We start from the raw sequence: 21563 nt of genomic DNA, 5'->3' as shown, positions 1-21563 counted from the left end.
CTATAAGTTTTCGAAGTAAAACAAATATAAAAAATCAATATCCCTTAAAATGAAGCAAATTACAAATACTAAAAATTTCAGAGTCAAATATCTGATTTGCTCTAACATTTATAAAAATATATGTATATGTACAATTATATATAGAAGTTTAAATTTATAATTTATATAATTGTTGCTTTAACATATAAATTTATTAGTTTTATTTATAAGATTACTAATAGAAGTATTAAATTAAGAAAGGAATGCAAACTCTTTATAGAACTATAACTCTTCTAAAACTTTATGTTTTGTAAGAACATTTAATTAATTCTAAAAAATTATGAAATATTCACATTTTATATTTTATATTATGTTAAAAATATTTTTTTGAAGACAAAATTGTGTGGTTTTCTAAATTTATTTGTTTTGAACAGAGTGGTTGAGATACCCTTAAATATTCGCAAATATCTATAAATTTTATGGATATCCGTAAACTAGATATTTGCATTTTTTCAAAAAAAAAAAATCAAAAAATTAGATATCCGTAAAATACAAAACAGATCTCAAATACTGAAAATTAAGTTAGTATTTAATCCATGCCCACCCTTACCCATAAGCGTTGTTGTTTTCCGTACTTTCCATTAAACCTTCCTTGACGTAACATAAAGCAATGCGTTAGTACATATAGGGAAGTAATTAAGGAAAGAGTTGTCTCCACCTAATTAAATCACAGCCACAGAAAACTAGAAATGGCCTCTCTTAAAAATGGCTTAAGAGTACTTAAACTTTTGGATGATACGCCAAATCAAGTGTCCTCTCAAATATGGAAATTCTTTAGAACATCCCCATTGGGGTATCTATTTAAAGTATTTAAAATTACATTTATGTATATATATATTATATATGTGTATGTAATTGCAGGGTTCTAATCTTTAAATATCTCATAACCCAAAGTACATAAATTTACTTTGGATTACGTTTCCGTAAGATTAGAATCCCTTATTACATACACATATAATATGTACATACATATAAATATACTTTTAGAACCTATAAACTAGATACCTCCAATGGAGATGCTCTTAGTTACGCTTTGACTAAGAGATTTTGACCATTCTTATTAATCTAAATAATTTAATATTTCTCATAGATCTCAAAATCCCCTCAGAAATTAGAGTTATGATTTATAGTAAAGGATCTAAGAAATAATTTGTGAAAAAATGTCTACTGATAATTTTGTATGAAAAACTATGTATATTGATCGTATGGACAAATATAATTGTGATGACTAAAAAGGTATCAGAGAATAAATGAATAAAAGAGTAGTAAAAGTATAAGTTCGTTATGTTCGACTTTGGGATCCCCCTCCACTTTTTGGATATTCTCTTATTGGTTAATCTTTCTGATAATTTTGTATGAAAAATATATATATTATTGATCTTATGAACCACTCTTATTAATCTAAATAATTTAATCTTTCTGACAGATCTCAAAATCCCCTCAGAAAATAGTGTTGTGATTTATACTAAAGGATCTAAGAAATAATTTGTGAAAAAAATATATACTGATAATTTTGTATGAAAAAATATGTATATTATTGATCATATAAGCAAATATAATTGTGATGACTCAAAAGGTATCAGAGAATAAATGAATAAAAGAGAAGAGAGAGTATAAGTCTGTTATGTTGGACTTTGGGATCCCGCTCCACTTTTGGATATTCTCTTATAGGGGTTCGGGATGAATTATAACGGTAATTTGATCTTTGTCGAGTATCGAGTGCTTTTAAAAGCGCATTTAATTTTCCAATTTTTTGGTTTGACCGTATCAGCTCGCCGCATATCATTCTCTCAGTTCGGGATAAGTCATTAACTTTCTTGATATTATGTTTCTTTTCGGAATTTATGATATTGGACCAGATTATTGGACCTGGTTTAGAGGGGTAAAATCCGTTTTCAACACTTTATCTTTAGAACATCCCCATTAGGGGTGTATACTTCAAAGTATAAAAGTATATTTATGTGTATGTATATATTATATATGTATGCAATTGAAGGGTTCTAAGCTTTAAGAATCTCGTAATCCAAAGTATGTTCAGATACTTTGGTTACGAGATAGATATTTTGGATTATATTTCCCGTAAAGTTTAGAATCCATTATTATATCTATACCATTAAAATGAATCATTCTCATCTTATGCTTTTAATGAAAATTTCATTTTCTCTAAAATACCCTTACTTTTATAAAGGATTAATAAAGTTCATTAATGTCATTTGAGTGTTTTGGTTTTGGACCTGCGGATGTATATTTAAATGAATCAATAAATAATGGGCTTACAAATACTTATAAAATATGCTACTTTTATTTAATAAAAATATTTTATGTTCAAATATTAGAAATATATTCTGAAACTAAATTAATCAAAAAACATAATGACATCATAATGTTATTTTCTTAAATCTATGTATCATAAAATTAATTTTAAATCTAAAATAAAAAAGAATAAAAAAATACAAACTTATAATAGGTTATTGATAACAGGAAAAATCTAATACTGTCATATTAATATGCTTTATATTATCTTTTTTTATTTGGATGACATAATAAAAAATATCATCAACGTTTAAAGACCACAAGTTTATGTATTATTAAAATGTATATGATTAATTTAATAAAACAAATAAAAATACTATCAGATATTTTATGTTTTATTGGATCATTGATATAAAATCACATTTAAATAACAAGTTTTTGGATTTTTACCGGATTCTATCAGATTTTTAATTAACGAATTTTTCATTAAATCCAAACTGGATTATATACAAGGTACAGGTCTACCAATTCAACAGATCTGAGTCAGATATGAAAACATTTCTTAAAACTCAAACATTATTTTCAAAAAACTTTTAAATTATATGTTCTCTAATAAAATTTTATAAATTCATGAAAATCACTCTTGACAAAATATTATGTTCTATTTCTTTTTATTTTGAAAAGAAAAACAAATGATAAAAACATAAAAACTCATATTTGTAAATCAATTTTGGGTTCATAAGTGAAAACATATCCGCGCTTAAAAGCGCGGGTCAAGATCTAGTACACATATATAATATGTACATACTTTTAGAACCTATAAACTAGATACACCCAATGGATATGCTCTTAATTACGCTTTGACTAAAATATTTTGTCCACTCTTATTAATCTAAATAATTTTTTTTTTGATAGATCTCAAAATCCCTTCCGAAATTACAGTTATGATTTATACTAAAGGATCTAAGAGATAATTTGTAAAAAACATGTCTACTGATAATTTTGTATGAAAATATGTGTATTATTGATCATATGAGCAAATATAATCGTGATGACTCAAAATATATCAGAGAATAAATGAATAAAAGAGTAGTGAGAGTATAAGTTCGTTATGTTCGACTTTGGGATCCCCTCTACTTTTTGGATATTCTATTATAGGTGTTTGGGATGAATTATAACAGTAACTTGATTTTTGTCAAGTATCGAATGCTTTTGAAATCGTATTTAATTCTCCAATTATTTTTTTATTTTTTGGTTTGACCGTTTTAATTTGCCGCATATCATTCTCTCAGTTCAAGCTAAGTCGTTAATTTTCTTGATAGTATGTTTCTTTTTCAGACTTTATGATATTAGACCGATTTTAGAGGGGTGAAACCCGTTTTCAACACCTTAATGTTAAATATGATACCAATTTTGGGATTTGGTATCAAAACTAGTCTATCCTTATTGTATTTTTACGTAGTAAATAGCTTCAGAGTATAGTAAATTTTGATTTTATACCAGAATTTTTTTTTGTAACTTATTTTATACCAGAATTAGGTGTTCCGTCCGCACATGCGGGCATAATCATTTTATAGTTACTTACTAATACGTGTAAAACTAATTAAAGACTATTGATAAATTATTATCTAGAGATATTAGGTTCCATATACACGGTTTTAGCCTAAATTAGGTAACTACCGTGTGAACTATTCAATTTTCCATAATCCAATAATACCCCTATATCTAGTGACATCCTATCCTATATTTAGATTCTTCCCGTTGAAGGCATAGATGAAAGAGAAAAGAGATAAAAAAAAACAAGAGATAAAATAATATGAAAACGAAAAGAAGACTAACCAAATAACAAAGATAAGACACATAGCTTAATTTTTTGGTGAAGTTGATTAAATTGAACCCAACAAACTCTGTTCGGATCATTGTTAAGAATAAAGACGGCTTGAAATTCAATACGCTGTCTCCTAATCTCGTGCAACCACTCCGATCTGTTTCAGAATTTTTTTTTGTCGATTCGTACGTTTACGTACAACCGTCCGGAGAACGTCAACCTTCATCGCCACCACTGTAACCTCTATAATATCCGTCGACACCAATATTGTTATCCACTAACATTTCACGACTAAGATATATGTGGTACATTTTGACCAAGAAAGAAAAAAATATATATGTGGTACATAATTAGTTAACTGAGAACATTATGTGTATCGTCTAAGATATTTATTATTCGTTAATAACCTTTTTAAATACCTATTACACCATTGAAATTAATCTATATTGTATTTTACTTTGTTAATGTATACATTACAAGAATGTTGTTATCTGCTAACATTACTTGTATCTTCTAAGATATATGTTATACATTATTAGTTAGCCGAAACAATTATGTGTATCCTCTAAGATATTTATTATTCGTTAATAACCCTTTTAAATACCAATACACCATCGAAATCAATCTATCTTGCAGTTTACTTTGTTAACATATATATTATAAGAATATTGTTATCTGCTAACATTACTTGTATCTTCTAAGATATATGTTATACACTATTAGTTAGCCGAAACAATTATGTATATCCTCTAAGATATTTATTATTCGTTAATAACCCTTTTAAATACCATTACACCATTGAAATTAATATATCTTGAAGTTTACTTTGTTAACATATACATTATAAGAATAATGTTATCTGCTAAAATTACATGTATCTTCTAAGATATATTAGAATATATGCTATGTAACCTTCACGATTGTCTTTACTTATGTGTTCCTCTTCTTTTGAATCTCAAGATTCGCTCTCACCATCTGAAATAACACAGAAAAAAATTCTGTAAATAATATTTTACCAAATAAGTAATTAAATAAAGAGAAATTGCCAAAAATACCATTTTCATAGTACCACTTTTCATGTTTACATTAACCACTTTTACCACTACTTTTAATGAAGGGTTTAGATTTGAATGTTTAGGATTTAGGGTTAAGATTTGATGTTTTAGGGTTTAAAGTATATAGTTTAGGGTTTAGAGTTGAGGATTTAGGGTTTAGAGTTGAGGATTTAGGGGTTATAGTTTAGACTTTAGGGTTTAGGATATTGAATTTAGGGTATATAGTTTAGGGTTTAGGGTTTAGAGTTGAAGATTTTGGGTTTAGGGTTTAGAATTGGAGGTTTATGATTTAGAATTTGGGATTAGAATTTTGAAAAGCATATAAAAACAAAGATATAAGAGTTTTTTACCATTTTAATAAATAAGGTATTTTTGAAAATGTGTCTTTAGTGGTGGTAAAGATGAATAATGGTACCTTGAAAGTGGTATTTTTGAAAATTCCCCTTAAATAAAGATCAGAAGCAAACCTGCTTAGACTCAAACTCTCGCTGCCACCTTCTAGCATCCCAGAGATTCACTCTCACCATCTAACTACGAGAACAAATGATTCTCCTAATAATTTTGTGGTTCCTAAATAAGAAAATGGTCACTAAAGAAGAATTATCAATAAGTAAAGAGAGAGAAGAACAATTAAAAATATGTTGATTGTTGATGAAGAATTGAGGAGGCAAAAGAAAGAGATGGTAACCATTGATGATAATGAAAATAGGTTAAAGAAAAAAAGAAAACACTATTAAAAATATAAATTATATTGTTTAAAATCAATGTGCTGGCAAACCTAAGAAATGAATAGGAAGCTATAATCTATGAGGCTAAATCTGATGAAATCGTAGAGGAAATGGCATTGTGGGAAGATTACAACAAAAATGCTACAGAGAAATGAGGTTTTAGGTGCGTGAGGGTATTTAGCTAATATTGGCTCACATGATGTATATACAGCAAATTGACTCTATTATCTATTTTCTCAGTTGAAAATTCTTACATATTATATATTTTAAAAAATTTCTTTGTATATTATTTCATTATAAATAATAAATTTTAGAATCAGTCTATATTCTATTTATAATTATATAACATTAAGAACTTTACTTGCGTTATCTGTTTTTGCATCTATAACTTTTATTAAAAGATATTTTCGGATAACAACACAATATATATATATATATATATATATATTAGATTTTTGATAATTCTTATATTTATTAATCGTAATCATTTATCTAATAAAAAACTAATTTTGTTTCTAGTTTTTGGTTAGGTATTTTGCCTGCATATACAGACATGATTATTTCACCGATATATATTAGTATTTGACAACTAAATTAAGTAAATATCATGAAATTTTTTATGTTTTTAATCATATTTTCTGAATTTTTCATCAATTTTTCATCTTCGCATTATTATTTAAATTTTAAAAACTCTCATATATCAGAAATATTTTATACAAACTTTTTTACTTGATTAGTAATTAAAAATATTGGTCAACTTCTCTGCCGGCAGTAAATCTAAGTATATGAAAGTAATAATTCTAATAGTTCTAGTATTATTTAATATTTGACATTTAGATAAAATTGGTTTTGTAAATGAAATACAATAATATTCTGAATACACGTTATTGTGAGATTATGAAGATAATGATTCATATGACTAACTATATTTTTTTGATCCCATTATATACTCTAATTACAAAAATTCAGCTATATATATATATTTTTTTTTTTTTGGTCATACGCAAATTCAGCTATATAAAATTTATATTATAAGTGGTAGATAATATGAGGTTATGAAGATAATGATTCATATAGCTAACTAACGTGAAAAGTAAGACATAAAATTGTGTTAACAATTATAAATTAAATTATTTTTATAAAGATTCGTTAAGTGTAATATCAATATTAGCCGCTCTAACTTTTAACCTGAGAGTTCTGTTGCGAAAATCACTTCGCAAATAATAGTATAGATTTGAACTTTCGTTTAAAACAAATTGAAACAAAACCATGTGGAAGCGAATGCATCATTTATATTTTATATTATTTTATTTTGAAAAAAAAAATATTATCATTTATATTTCTGCACCTCGATTATTTTGTTTGCATTTGTGTTTTTGGTTTATTTATAAATGAACCCACAACATTTGCGCCAAATCATTTTGTTTTTATTTATAAATGAACTACACCATATTCTTCTTTTCTTTTTTTAAACTACTCCATATTCTTCTGAAACAAACAAACAAAAAATTGCTAATTTGAAATACTAAATGTTAAAAGCAAGTGGGAAAACAACGGTTTCGTCTATGAAACTGCGTTTGCACTTTACATAACTTTCGTGGATAACTTACTTTATGTTTTTTTTTTTTTTTTTTGAACTTAACTTACTTTATGTTTTAGGTTTCATAAGTGCAGTACTTCTAAAAGCTAACTGAGAAAAAGAGCTGAGACAATGGCATACTCATGGTTTGAAGACATGCTACTGAGGCTAATGTTACATGATTTACACCACTAGACTAAAGATATTTTTAGTAAAACTCACCCGAATTTATTTTACATTATTGAACGCCTGAAGCCCATGATTTCTCAGCTTCCCTTCAAAGCCTGGCTTCTATATTATTTTTTTCACCACTTTTTTAAAAAAATGTAGACAATCGCATGTTATGGCGCATAAAAAAGAACATGGACGTGGCAACAAAAGCAAGTATGCGCTAATTGAATTGTGAAGGGTCTTTCTCTTGGCTAATTTGGATGTTAAAGTTTTTATTAAGTTAGGAATTAGTCACTTTTCACTTTTAAGATAAGTGGATTTTTATTTGGTTAGGGATCAGAATGAGTGAACTTTTAGAGAGCCAAAATCTTATTGTCACTATCTCTCTGTATTTTTTTTTGGTTTTGTAACAGGCTTTATCTCTCTGTACTTTCTCTGTCATGTTCTTATAGTTTATGTACTAATAAAGTATCGCTTCAGTAACCAGTAGCTAATTAAGCTATGTAAAAATGGTATTAAAAAAACAAGAAAAGTTTATTTAACGTCATGATCTATTAAAGGTGATATAGATTTCCTTAAAGGAGATGCTTGCAAAAACATATGGCCGATCATTCAGTTGTCAAAGTACATAGGGAATTTTTTTTTTTTTAAAGGCTTCCACACATAGGGAATTTATTCTACCAATTAATTACCGAGTTATACCATCAAATATTATTTGGCAACGGGGATTTGAAGGTGTGTGGATGGACGATATATAATGACGTTAACTTGTAAAACGACAAGGAATCCTGTAAGGAAACTTTTTAACGTCGAGGCTTGTGCATGAGAACGGAAAGCAATACGTATAGAGATACAAAGTCTAAAATGGAAGGGCGTGCAGTCTAGTATGTTCATGTATTGATGCATTGATTTTCATGGTTGTAGCTTTGTCCTTTTTCTTGTTTTTTTTTTTTGACTAAATCCTTTTCTTGTTTCAGGTTCCTATAGTTTACATTAGGTGTACTTAGAGACGTAGCGGTCAGCCTTAGCAGTCAAAGCGTGACCGCTACGAACACATACGCATAACGGTATAGTCTAGCGCTTTTAACCAAGGCCAATATGCCCCTCTTTCAGATTATCACATTTGACCAGGGGGCATAGCGCGGTTCGCATCTGCAGTTTTTACCTAAACCTTGAGAGAAAGGACAATGTAGCAGCTGGAGCTAGCAGCCTGTCCTGAAATACTTGAATGAACTTAATTTTGTTTTATCATGATTAACCAAAGGGATATGATTGCTAGAGATGTTAGGAATGCTACATTGTTACTAGATTTAATTCAAATGCATGTTTGATTGTACTAGATATATGGTTACTAGATTTAGTTCAAATGTATGTTTGATTGTACGAGACCAAATGGATTTGATGTTTAATGCTTGATCATATAGGCATGAAAACGAATTAATATATCTTAATGTTCTAGAGTTATGGAAGTTTGTTGATCTTTTTCTTGGTACGTACCTTAGACTTGGAACTAATCACTTTACATTAATTTAACTTTGTATTATTTGTTAACATTGGGTAAATCACCAATTACATCATATAATCTCTAGTTCTATTACATATGATATCAACTACCTGCAACTTTATGAACAATTTCACGGATAATGATTCTATGATGAATCTTTCTCTAAAATATTTGGATCGACGAATGGTTCTGCATGTACGATAACTTCGTGGACAAACTCTAGCTCTCTGTAGCAGATGATCACAATGAATGACTCTGCCTGCAGTACTCTAGAACCTTCGATAAACTTTACATCCTAATATGCAAAAAAAAATCATTGTCTAAGATTCGAATCAAAACCTGGTATAAAAACTTTTAATCCTTAATCAATAGGATATGGTACTTCCAGAGTTCTCTTTGTATCTAAAAGGTGAAAACCAATCATACTACCACTAAGATTAGAAAACTGGATATATATTTAGAATTGTCATTTTGAAAATAAAGCGGCGATATTTTGTTACACACATTAACTATTTTCTTAAAGTTTATATAAACAAAATATGTTTTTTCAGCTTGTATACAATAGTTTTACAAAAAAAAAAGGTTGCCTCGATTTATGTTTAACTAAAAGTTATATTTATTTGTGAAATATATAAATTTTGTTTTTCAAGACGAAACCAAGAGACTAAGAGCAACTCCATTGAGGGGTTCTAACTCCGAGTATCTAAAAATACATATATGTGTATATATATATATATTATATATGTGTGTGTAATTAAGGAGTTCTAAATTTTAGGGAAAACATAAACCAAAGTATCTAAGCTCAGACATTCTAGGTTAGGTTTCCCGTAAAACTTAGAATTCCGCAATTAAACACACACATATATATATATATATATATATATATATAATATATTATATATATATATATATATGTATATATAATATATACATATATGTATATGTATTTCTAGATACCCAGAAAATTCTGAACTGAGCGCTAAATGTACATACAGATAAGCCTACGATTTCTATTCTGTTTAGGCTATGAAAACCTCCCCGGATGAAGGAATGTAATACATTGAAAACTTCGAGCTGCTTATGTAATGGGAAAAGGGGATAGATGGCTTACGGGATATAGGGTTTTGAGGAGTTCCTCTGACTCACTTTTTGACAGAATCAAGATCCTATCATTTTTTTTTCTTTTCTGAGTGAAATCAAAGGAAGAACAAAAAGGGAAGAACGTTGGTTACCCGCTATACTAAGAGTAAGCGAGCTAGAATCTTTTAATGGAGTTGCTCTAAGATGTACAGTTAAATTAAAAAAAATAAGACTCACAAATATAACGTGAGTTATGCAATTAAAATAAATGAACTGAGACAAATCAATTTCTTAGAGCAATCTTATTGGTGAGTATGTAACTCAGTTTCTAAATAAAAATAAAAAATTATTATTTAATAACATTTTACTTATATAATTAAATTTTAAAAAAACTATAAACCATTTAGTAAATGACATGTATAATACAAAGTATCTAACAGTACGAGTGCAGAGATAATTTATCATGCATCTCTCCTACTTCTCTGTTTTTTTTTTCATAAATATTGAGATACCTTATGATTATCACCCATTGGACTTGCTCTTAGGTTCGGTTCAATAGCGAAACCACTAAATAAAGATCATATATGACCCATTGACGGCCTTCTTTTTACTGGGTGATATCATATCCAAATCCAAACTTCTACATTTACATCAGCAAACGACATGCGTATGTGTGTAAACTAAATGACACATGAATGCATCAACTACTCTTCAATCTTCAAGCTATATATACATACGGGCATGGATGAAGAAACTATGTTATTGTATATGGTTAGGTCGTGAAAGGTGTTATACATAGTCACATGTGTTATTAGTATAGTATAGATCCTAACAATTACGAAAGTTTTTTTTTTTTTTTTTTGATAACTCTGGTATCTGGGCAGCCACATTCCCAACTATCCCTCGAAAGGGGTCCAGCGCCCCAACGGAAGGAATGTTAAATCCGTTGTGGCCAAGGCTCGAACCCGGGTGGCGGGCAGTACAGCTGTACCTCCTTTACCACCAAGCTACGAGCTCTTGGTTAATTACGAAAGTTTATTACATGATTAATTAAAACTTTAAGCTAATGACCATACATGATTAATTAAGAATGTGGATTAAGCTTTGCTAATCACGCGGTGAATTTAGTCTCTATAAAAGCAGTTGCTCACCTTCCACAACCTTCAATATCAACTCACCACAACCTTCTCTCTTACTTGTCTCTTTCTTTTAAATTTCCTCTCCCTCTAGCTATAAGAGTTATAAATAAATAAGAATAAAATGGACAAAAGAGGAGGAATATGTAGTGGAGGTTCGGGATCATCAGGAGAAACAGAGGTGAGAAAAGGACCATGGACGATGGAAGAAGATCTTATTCTTATCAACTATATCGCCAACCACGGGGATGGCGTTTGGAACACTCTCGCCAAATCTGCAGGTTCATTTGATTTCTTCTTAAAGAATTTCAAATTATAATTAATCACCCATATATATTTGTATATATAGATTTATTTTACGTCGTATATTTTTTCGATATAAACTAGGGTTTCTACATAACGTGCATAGGTATCATACAAGTAACAATATTTTTTTCTTGTATTAGATTCATACCAATTTTTTTATCTTGTATAGTTATTATCTACACCTATGAAGCACACTTGTTATCTATATCTTCAATTCTTTGGTTAAAACGAAAAAACTGTTTTGTTAATATATTATTTCCTTGTTAAAATTTAATCTAAATTAAAGGAAACCTCCAAAGACGTTTTGCGTAAATGTTTTATAGGCCTAGTGATGAATTAAAATTATGTAAGACAGTTTACAGGTAAGTATCTAATAATAAACAGTGTTTTAATGATCATGATTTATATAATACACACATATGTGGATATGCAAGTACGTATGAAACAATATTTGACTGATGATTTATTGAATAAACGTTTATAAGGTCTAAAACGCACCGGGAAAAGTTGCCGGCTCCGGTGGCTGAACTATCTCCGCCCTGACGTACGACGTGGAAACATCACGCCGGAGGAGCAACTTATCATCATGGAACTTCATGCTAAGTGGGGAAACAGGTAAGTTTTGATTTACATAAATGACTATATACAAATACACATACACTGTGTAACGAAAGAACAAAGGCAAAATTTTCTAACTTTCTTTCTCAAACAAAATACTCGAACTGTGAATCGTTTATATACTCTTGAGGCTATATATAGCCACGTAGATCATTGAAAAGACAATAAAGCAACACATTTAGTGATTAAAGCAACAAAAACGTTCAATTCCTTTGTGACAATCTTTGATCGAAGTTTTTTCTTGGCCGTCAGTTCTCATTTTCTGCACATGTCGAATTTTTCAAGCCACTAACATTAGACCTCGTGCATTTTTATCAAAACAACATGAAAACCTCGTGCGTGTTTCTCCCGAACTCTTGGCTACACTTGTCCCGATATTTTTATATGATTTATAAAGTACAGAATTTCCGTAATTATTCAAGTGATTTCCCACGTTTCTGAAAGATTTACGCGGCTCTATTTATTTCCTTGTCTGTTTGTTTTATCCGATTTCTATTTTTATTTGTTTTATATGTAAAAAGCTGGAAAATTTTGCCCAAGACTAAAAGGGACTGATTGTCTGCATTTTTAAGTAAGTACAATCTAATTTATCATTTTATTGGAAGTTAACTCTTTTTGGTATACTAATTACGGATATGAGTATGAGCCTATTAGGTACGGGGTGAAGTTACTACCAGCCTGATTATATTCAGTTCTAATTATTTTTCATAATTCATGATGTAGACTTTCTATTTATTTGTTACTGTTTTATTAGTTTCAAATTACTTCCTCTTTTCTTATGTCTTGACAATTTATTCATAAGATATCAAGCTATTACTAGGTCAGTAAATTACACTTTATAAACCCTTTTAACAAACAAAAAAGTAAAACTTTATAATGCTTGAAAAAGATTCAAACACAGTACATGTGTACAGAAGTATAAAGTCTCCTGACAACAAGAAAAAGCATAATTGAAATAGACGCAAACCTTAATGTTTTGGATTAATCTAGACGTACTTGGTCTGTCGCAGTCACGGACTAGACCTCTAACCCCACAATAATCATTAGCTCATCATCTTAGTTTTGCTTATATTAAATAATAATATCTAAATTATCTCTCTTAAAAATATGATCAGGTGGTCAAAAATCGCTAAACACCTTCCAGGAAGAACCGATAACGAGATCAAAAATTTCTGGAGGACAAGAATACAAAAATACATCAAACAAACCGATGTAGCAACAACTGCAACGTCGTCCGTTGGATCTCAGAGCTCTGAAGTCAACGATCAAGTTGCAAGCACGTCGGGACACAATGTCTTTTGTGCACAAGATCATGCAATGGAGACTTATTCTCCTACGACAACGTCGTACCAACATACCAATATGGAATTCAACTATGGTAACTACTCTGCGCCTGTGGCTCCGGTGACTACGGCTACGACAACAGCAGATTATCCTGTACCGATGACCGTTGATGATCAAACCGGTGAAAACTATTGGGGCATGGATGATATCTGGTCATCAATGCATTTACTCAATGGTAATTGATTAATCAAGTATAGTCTCGATCGGAAAACAAAATATGGAATATAATTACTATGAGATTTGTGATTTTTAGTACTGTGATTAGTACGTGACATGTATATGGTTTTTGCCTCGTTGTTTCGAGGTTTGGGGATATATTTTACATATAATATCAATGATCATAATCCTTGATATATATTTTGAACTTTATTGCACCCCGTTGGATGTTATACATAAATAAAACTAGAATGGGTTATGGACTTATGGGTCATTTATTTCCCGGCTTTATATTTGTACTAGTTAGATAATTTCTAGTAGGAATGTTCGTGTACATAAATGTTTGTTTGTTTATTTCTTCTCCCTGTTCATAACGATATGTATTTTGGAGGTTTTCACACATCTTAATCTACTACTAAAAATGTCTAAGCTTATACCTGATACAGCTATCCGTTAACCAGAAACGATAACCACATTCGAATTTATAGTTTCTTTTGTTTGATAAGTATTTGGATTAATAGTTAACATATTCGTACAGCTAATACATAGTTAAATTCTCAAAAAAGAATTAATACTGTTATTTTCTGTAATGTTAAAACAGAAACACATGAGTTAGGCGTATCTATACGTATACATGTGAACCGATGCATGTACATATCACATGACATAAGCATATGAACCTAATTTCACCAATAGCAAGAAGACAAGTGTCACTGCTGAAAATAGATAGCTTTTGGTACAGTTCACGGTGCCTTTATTCAACAATTTTTATCCATTTTTGGGCATCGCCATTCAACATGCAGAACCCGACGTAAGCCTAACTCCACAACCTTTAAGACGAAGATATCGAGTTTTGTTTTGTCAAACGAAGATATGGACTTTGCTTAAATAAATAAAGAAATCTATAAAATGGTTCATTATCACTGATTTGTATCCATGCGTCAAAATTTCGTAAATATTTACTTCTAAAAAGGGGTACGAACATGGGATGAAAATGTATGAAAAATAAGATTCGATGAGCCTAGAAACGTAATGAGTAATTTAGTATAGATTTGAGATGAAAATAAAGCCAGTATGAATATTGATGTAGACACTACAAGAAAACACGCAGATATTGGGGACTTTTTCCTCAGTATGTCGTCGGAATAACCGTATTCCGACGACATACCGAGAAAAAAGATCCTCGAAAAAAACTCCTCGAAATTTCATTTTTCCTCGAAATTTCCTCGAAATTTTCTGATGGAATTTCGAGTAACAGTAATTCCGAGGAAATTGTGAGGACGAGGGTTCGTCACAAAAGTCCTCAAAATTTTCCTACGGACGTGGTCGTCGAAATATTCTGAGGGAACCCTTTCCTCAGAATTTTCAAAAAAAAAATAAAAAAAAAATATTAATTTTTTAATGAAATTCGAAAATATAAAATATAAAATAAAAATTGAAATTGAAAATATATTAGATAATATTATTCAAAATTGTACAAATTAAAATATATTAAAAATTAGCTTTAATAAATAATAATTTTAAAAATCCAAAATAGTTTTTAATCACAAAAATATAAATATATAAAAAATAGTTTAATAATTACTATATATAGTTTTTAGTATACATGATTTATACACATATATATATATATATATATATATATATATATATATATATTTATAAAAAATTACAAATCGTTTATAAATATAGAAAAAGGTTTTTAAATATTTTTAAAATTTATAGAAAACGTTTATTATTACTGTAAACTTTAAAAAACGTTTTTATATATATAAAAATATTTTAATAATTACAAAAATAATTTAAATATATAAAAAGAATTTAAATATATAAAAAATAGTTTAGTAATTACAAAAAACGTTTTAAAAAAATCATATACACATTTTTAAAAATCAAAAAACGTTTTAAAAAATCAAAAAACGTTTTAAAACATGAAAAACGTTTTGAATTTTAACCAAAACGCAAAATAAATCGAAAAAAAAATAAAACAACAATTTCATAATTACAAAAAAAGTTTTAATATATATAAAAATAGTTTAATAATGACAAAAAAATTTTAATATATAAAAATAGTTTAATAAGTACAAAAATAGTTTTAATATATAAAAAATAGTTTTAAAAAATCAAAAAACATTTTAAAAATTCAAAAACGTTTTAAAAAATCATATACACATTTTAAAAATAAAAAAAAACGTTTTAAAAAATCAAAAAAACGTTTTAAAAAATCATATACACATTTTTAAAAATCAAAAAACGTTTTAAAACATGAAAAACATTTTGAACTTTACCCAAAACACAAAAGAACTAAAAAAAATATATAACAACAATCAAAACAACAATCCAAACTTGAAAATCCTAAGCTATCCATTCAATCCTAGAATTTCCTTCCTAACAACCTGAGATCTAACATCCAAAGAATCGATCTATGAAGAGAGGAAGAGAAGAGAGATGAACTTACATGATAGGAAGAGAGGAGAGGAAGAGAGGAGAGGAAGAGAGGGGATTTGCCGCGCAGAGGAAAAGAGGAGAGGAAGGAAGCCGCGCAAGAGAGGAGAGGAAGAAAGGAGAGGCAGAGAGAAATGGGGAAGAGAAGAACGTAAAACCTAATTTATGAGACGTTCGACGGACACTATCCGTCGGAATTTCCTCACAAAATTTAATAAGGTTCCTCGAAATTTCCTCGAAATCTTCTAATCTAATTTTCGCGAAACATTTGGCGGCTAGGGTTGCCGGGTTAATGAAAAATATTCCGAGGAAAGCAGGTTCCTCGAAATTTCCTCACAATATTGTGAGGAAATTTCGAGGAAACAGGGTTTGAAAGCAGGTTCCTCGAAATTTCCTCACAATATTGTGAGGAAATTTCGAGGAAACAGGGTTTGGGGTTTTGAAAACATCGATTTTTTTCCTCTATGTCATTTCTTATACAAATGTAATTCATACTAATGAGGTTTCTTTGTATAGATGATATCTCATGTTTTTATAGGTTTTTAAATTCATATTTTAGATTATTAATGATCATTTTAGATTGCATTTAGGTCACTAAATTGCATTTGCATACTCATTTGCATTTAATAGGGGTTGGAGTGCACAATTAAGAGTTTGGGGCGAAAATCAGTGGTTAAATCTGCATTTTTGGAAGTTATGGGGCCAGATTGAGAACAGGCCAGAAGACGAGGGACCAAGGTTGCAAATTGGAGTATCTGCCTGGGTTAAACTGCACAATAGAAAGTCCAGAGGCCAATTAGCAAGGATGTCCCTGCAATTTCAATAGTTTTGGGGTCACTGCGTGAATAGCCAGAAGTAGAAGGGCCGATGTGCAAAAACCTGAGATCTGGCCATGGTTGATCCTCGAGCTTCTTCTGCGACTTGATTCCGGAGGCGCCATGATCGGACGATGAGCCAGTGACGATGAAGCTTGTTTTCACGGTGGAGATGGAGAACTCGCGGCTGAGCACGGGCTCGACTCTGAAGCGGCAGCGATGGGCTGAGACCACGATGACGACGATTTGGACTTTTAAGGCTTCGACTCAGTCCCGGTTTGAACCACGAAGAAACTGCGAGGAAGACGAAGGCGGAGCTCGAGTCCACAGCGACTTGATGCCGCAAGAGGGAGAGACCGTTGAGCACTGAGCGTGGTTCATAGCGACCTTCGGAAGCGACGTGACGAGGCCGCTGGGAAGAAGACAAGATGCGGTTTCAAGATGTTGACCGGTTTATTCCGGTTTGACCCGGTTTAATTCAACTGAACCAGGACGAGTTTAGACTTCTTATAAATAGTTTTAGATCCCAAAACCCTAATGTATCTCATTTTCTCTCAAGACTTTGTTTCATCTTGTAAAAGCTTGAACCTTTTAATCATTTTAAGGAAGTTCTTCATCTTAAATCTTGTTTCTCTTTCTCATAAACATGATTAGCCTTGAATCTCACATAGATTTAAGGTTTCTCATGGAGATTAGAGAGTAGACACACATTGAATTCATGGGCTAGGGTGATTAGGGTGATTAAGTGAAGATCTAGGGTGTTTAGTGTTAGATCTATTGTTTCCTTGCTTGTCTACTATCCTTAATGCTAGATTAAAGTTGGCCTCTTTGATCTAGAGCTCTAGACATTTCCCACCCACAAGGTGTTTGATGAAATGTCTGAACCAAGTAGAGCTTGCTCTAAACTTGCCTTACACAAAGACCATTGTGTTAAGGGAGTTTAGATAGTTAATAGACTCATCCCTAATGATTGCTTAGATCTTTTAGGCTCAAAGACCTTTGGTGTCTAGTTGATTAAAGCAAATGAACATTCTTCTTGACCATAGAGCTTGTTTATCTTAGTGTTCTAGACTTAAGGAAGTGTTTGATTGTTAGCTTGCCACTCTAGCTTGAATCTTAGTCACCCAAAGTCAAGTCCCTAGTCCCATGGATTCTACCTTAGCATTTGGTTGAAAGTGTAGTTCTTGCGCTAGTTTCTTGATAGGCTTTGAGATCACCTTGTTCATACTAGTAGGTTCTTAGCTTGTTACTCATCATCCATCTTCTTGTTTGCTTAGATTAGGAAAGTTTGTGTATTCTTGGTGCTATAGATCACTAGTTCTCTGTGGTTCGACAACCTTTATATACTATCATTTGGCTTGGGAGCATTGAAAACTTCCAATATCAAATTGGCGCCGTTGCCGGGGAACTAGTAGATTTATCATTAGGATTTCAATCTTTCTTGAGACTAAGCTTTATTTTCTTGCTTTGTTTTGCTTTTGTACAGTTACTAACCTTTTCTTCTAGCTTTTGTTATTTGTAGAGATGGCTTCAAGCTACCATGAGGAGCCACAAGAAGAGGAAAACACATTTGAATATCACATTGAAGATGACTTTGATGCAAGTATACTCACACCAGCACAACTTGTGATGTTATATGAGCTTCAGAAGGAGTACCCAGGTTCGGCAAAGACATCCCTAGCACGAAGGATCCGGTTGGAGCTTATTAAGGATCGAGCAGAGCTTGAAGGAAGGGAGGTTACAAAGTATGAGTTTAATGTTGCCTATGACCTTAAAGAGGTAATGGATTGGGCTCCACCACTCCAGCTGGAAGGTATAGAAATTTCCATTTTAGAACTTCAATTTGAGAAAATATGCTTGCCTTGTGGTGAAAACATTGCCCATGATCATGATTCTCTTGTGCTCATCAATGAATGTCTTGATCTGATATGTGAAACTAGGAAGCTAGATGAGTTGAGAATAGAAAAGCTTGCTAGAGATCATATTGAAGTTTGTTTTGACAAGAGCTACCTATGTGCTTCATTTGATCTCGAATCTGAGTTTTTGATTCTTAGTGAACCTAGACCTTTTCTTGCACTTGCTGATATAGGGGATGAACTTGATGTAGATAAGCTCTTGCTTGAGATAGAAACCCCCCTTGTCAAAAATAATCATGAGAATGTGAACATTGTGTTTTATTCAGTTGATGGAGATAGAGTTGACTACTTTGTTAAAACTTCGTTTGAACCTGTAGTTGACTTTGTGTTTCCACCAAATGCATTTGATTCTCATGACCATTTGAATCTCAAAGAGCATCTCATGATTCATGATACATCTTTAGTGAAGCTCTTTGATGAAAAATCTGTCTATTTTCTATGGACAGTAGTGTGCTCCTTTGCGCACTTGGTTTCTTGTTCTTGTAGGAGAAGGATCAAAGGTGCATTGGCTCAGCCTTTTGATACTTATGATTAGCATGCACACAAAGTCAAGCTAGAGACTTAAAACAAGCTCACTTGGGAGGAAGTCCCATGTTTATCCATTGTATATATTTCTTTATCTTTCTTTCTTTTAAGTTGTTTAATAAGTATGGTTGAGATTTTCAGGTTGGATCTATCTCTAGATAAGAGAAGTCTTCATTTCCACTTCAGCCTATGTTTACCGGTGCAACAAACAAGAGGCCAAGGGTCCTCTACCACCCAATTCAGCCAATAAACTCCAAGTATGTGCCACTCCAACCCTGTACATATTTAATTCTCATGTTTCTTTATTTCCCTTAGATCTCTTCTTTGAGCTTACTCTCACACAAGGGACTGTGTGAAGTAAGTTTGGGGGAGAGTCAACTATCTCACATTGTTTTCTGTTTTGTCTACTTGTCATGAGTCTCATGCATTGCATTGCATATTTATTTGCATAAAAAAAATTTTGAAAAAAAAAAAAAGTCATTTAGTTGCATCATTTGCATCTTTAGGATTTGAGTATAGAAGCATTTAGATTGCATTCATGCATTGGGAGCAAACCTTGTAAAGGACACATGTCTAGAACTCAATTTGACACCCTAGTTAAACATATCAAATAGCTTGAGCATCTCTTAAAAAAGCTTGTAAGTTTCGAGCCTTGAAAACTCTTCTTGAAACATGTTGCTTGCTTGATATTGACATTGCTCTTGAAAGCCAACTCCAATTTGAACTTGAACTTAATGAACTTAATCTCTCTTGCATATGGGCACTTGCATACTTGATCATGGATCTCATACACATTTGGGTTATCTTATTCCATTCATTATCCTTTGTTAACCCAAATGGAACTCTCCTACCCCTAAACCCTTAGCCATTCTTTGAGACCAACATTGATTTGCTTGAGTGAGGCCTTCTTTTTGATAGCTTGTCATGTGCAAAATCTTGAGAGTATTGAGAGCGACATAGATTTGTTCTCATCTCTTGCTAGCATAGGATCCTCATTTGAGTTAGCATCTAGGATGGTTAGTGGGTTTGTTTATTTTAAAGTTTGTTATCTTGGGTTTGGGAGAAAAGAAATATGAGAAAGATGATCAAAAAGTTGAGAAAAGAAGCCACTAAGGATCAAAAATAAGAAATCTCTAGATTTAGTCTATTTGAACCTTCCCCCAATATAAAGAAAAGAAAAAAAAAAGAAAAAAAAAAGAAAAAAAAAAGAAAAAAAAATGATGAATCAATAAGATGGTGGGAAGGTAGATAGAGCTAAGAGTTGTGGAAAGTTAATAAAATGATCCTTAGATGGTTAAGTTAAAGAGTTCATGAGGTGAGTGTGATAAAGTGGGTTACTTTGGGTATTGGGATGAATGTGAATAGGGGTGAAGCTTGTTATATCACTTAGGAAAGGGTAGAATGATGAGAATGGATCTATGTATGCATAAATTGCTCCTGGTCTTAGATAAATTTTGCATAATGATCAAGCTCCTTGTTCTTGAGTGATTGCCACTTTGAAATGATTTATTTGAGCCATTGTTTTCATTCACATTTGACCACTTTGTTCACCAAGCCAAATGATTAGGATCATGTGCCCATTTGCAAGTATTCACCTTATGTGTTTGTATAAATGAATGTGAGAGTTGGTCTAAAGAGCTTGTTGATGGATAAGCATTGCAACTTGTGTAGAGGTATAGGAGTATGGATAGGTCTTGAGAAGCTAGAATGTAATAAAAGTTCTTGCTCATGCTATTTGCTATATTTTCCTTAGGATGTCAAGTTGAAGGCTAGAAAGTGTTTCTTTTGGTTATAAGCTCTCATTTTCAAACTCTTCTCTTTGATTGATCTTAAATGTTTACTTGAGGACAAGTAAAGTACTAGTGTGGGGGAGTTGATATCTCATGTTTTTATAGGTTTTTAAATTCATATTTTAGATTATTAATGATCATTTTAGATTGCATTTAGGTCACTAAATTGCATTTGCATACTCATTTGCATTTAATAGGGGTTGGAGTGCACAATTAAGAGTTTGGGGCGAAAATCAGTGGTTAAATCTGCATTTTTGGAAGTTATGGGGCCAGAT

At 31.1% G+C, this 21563-nt stretch overlaps 1 protein-coding gene and 1 long non-coding RNA gene across 2 annotated transcripts; one reads left to right on the top strand and one right to left on the bottom strand.

Moving 5' to 3' along the window:
* Positions 1 to 9175: 9175 nt before the first annotated feature.
* On the bottom strand, positions 9176 to 12868 carry LOC130511039 (uncharacterized). Its single transcript, XR_008944815.1, has 2 exons — positions 11389 to 12868; positions 9176 to 9452 (listed from the first exon to the last, which is right to left on the bottom strand). It is a non-coding gene; the product is annotated as an uncharacterized LOC130511039 (long non-coding RNA).
* On the top strand, positions 11403 to 14062 carry LOC108834865 (transcription factor MYB21). Its single transcript, XM_018608182.2, has 3 exons — positions 11403 to 11654; positions 12165 to 12294; positions 13413 to 14062. Exons 1-3 carry the CDS (start codon positions 11498 to 11500, stop codon positions 13822 to 13824), a joined length of 699 nt encoding a protein of 232 aa, XP_018463684.1. The 5' UTR covers positions 11403 to 11497; the 3' UTR covers positions 13825 to 14062.
* Positions 14063 to 21563: the final 7501 nt, after the last annotated feature.

The sequence above is a fragment of the Raphanus sativus genome, chromosome 4, assembly GCF_000801105.2.
Source record: "Raphanus sativus cultivar WK10039 chromosome 4, ASM80110v3, whole genome shotgun sequence".
Classification (NCBI taxonomy): Eukaryota; Viridiplantae; Streptophyta; class Magnoliopsida; order Brassicales; family Brassicaceae; genus Raphanus; species Raphanus sativus.
Note: the sequence above shows the minus strand (reverse complement) of the source record. Positions and strands in the feature narration are given on the sequence as shown.

Bases quoted from the DNA above. Each gene is read 5' to 3' on its own strand.
- LOC108834865 (XM_018608182.2), top strand. From the start codon at position 11,498: ATGGACAAAAGAGGAGGAATATGTAGTGGAGGTTCGGGATCATCAGGA. The intron at 11,655-12,164 runs GTTCATTTGATT...AACGTTTATAAG, and splicing joins CACTCTCGCCAAATCTGCAG to GTCTAAAACGCACCGGGAAA. The intron at 12,295-13,412 runs GTAAGTTTTGAT...AAATATGATCAG, and splicing joins CATGCTAAGTGGGGAAACAG to GTGGTCAAAAATCGCTAAAC.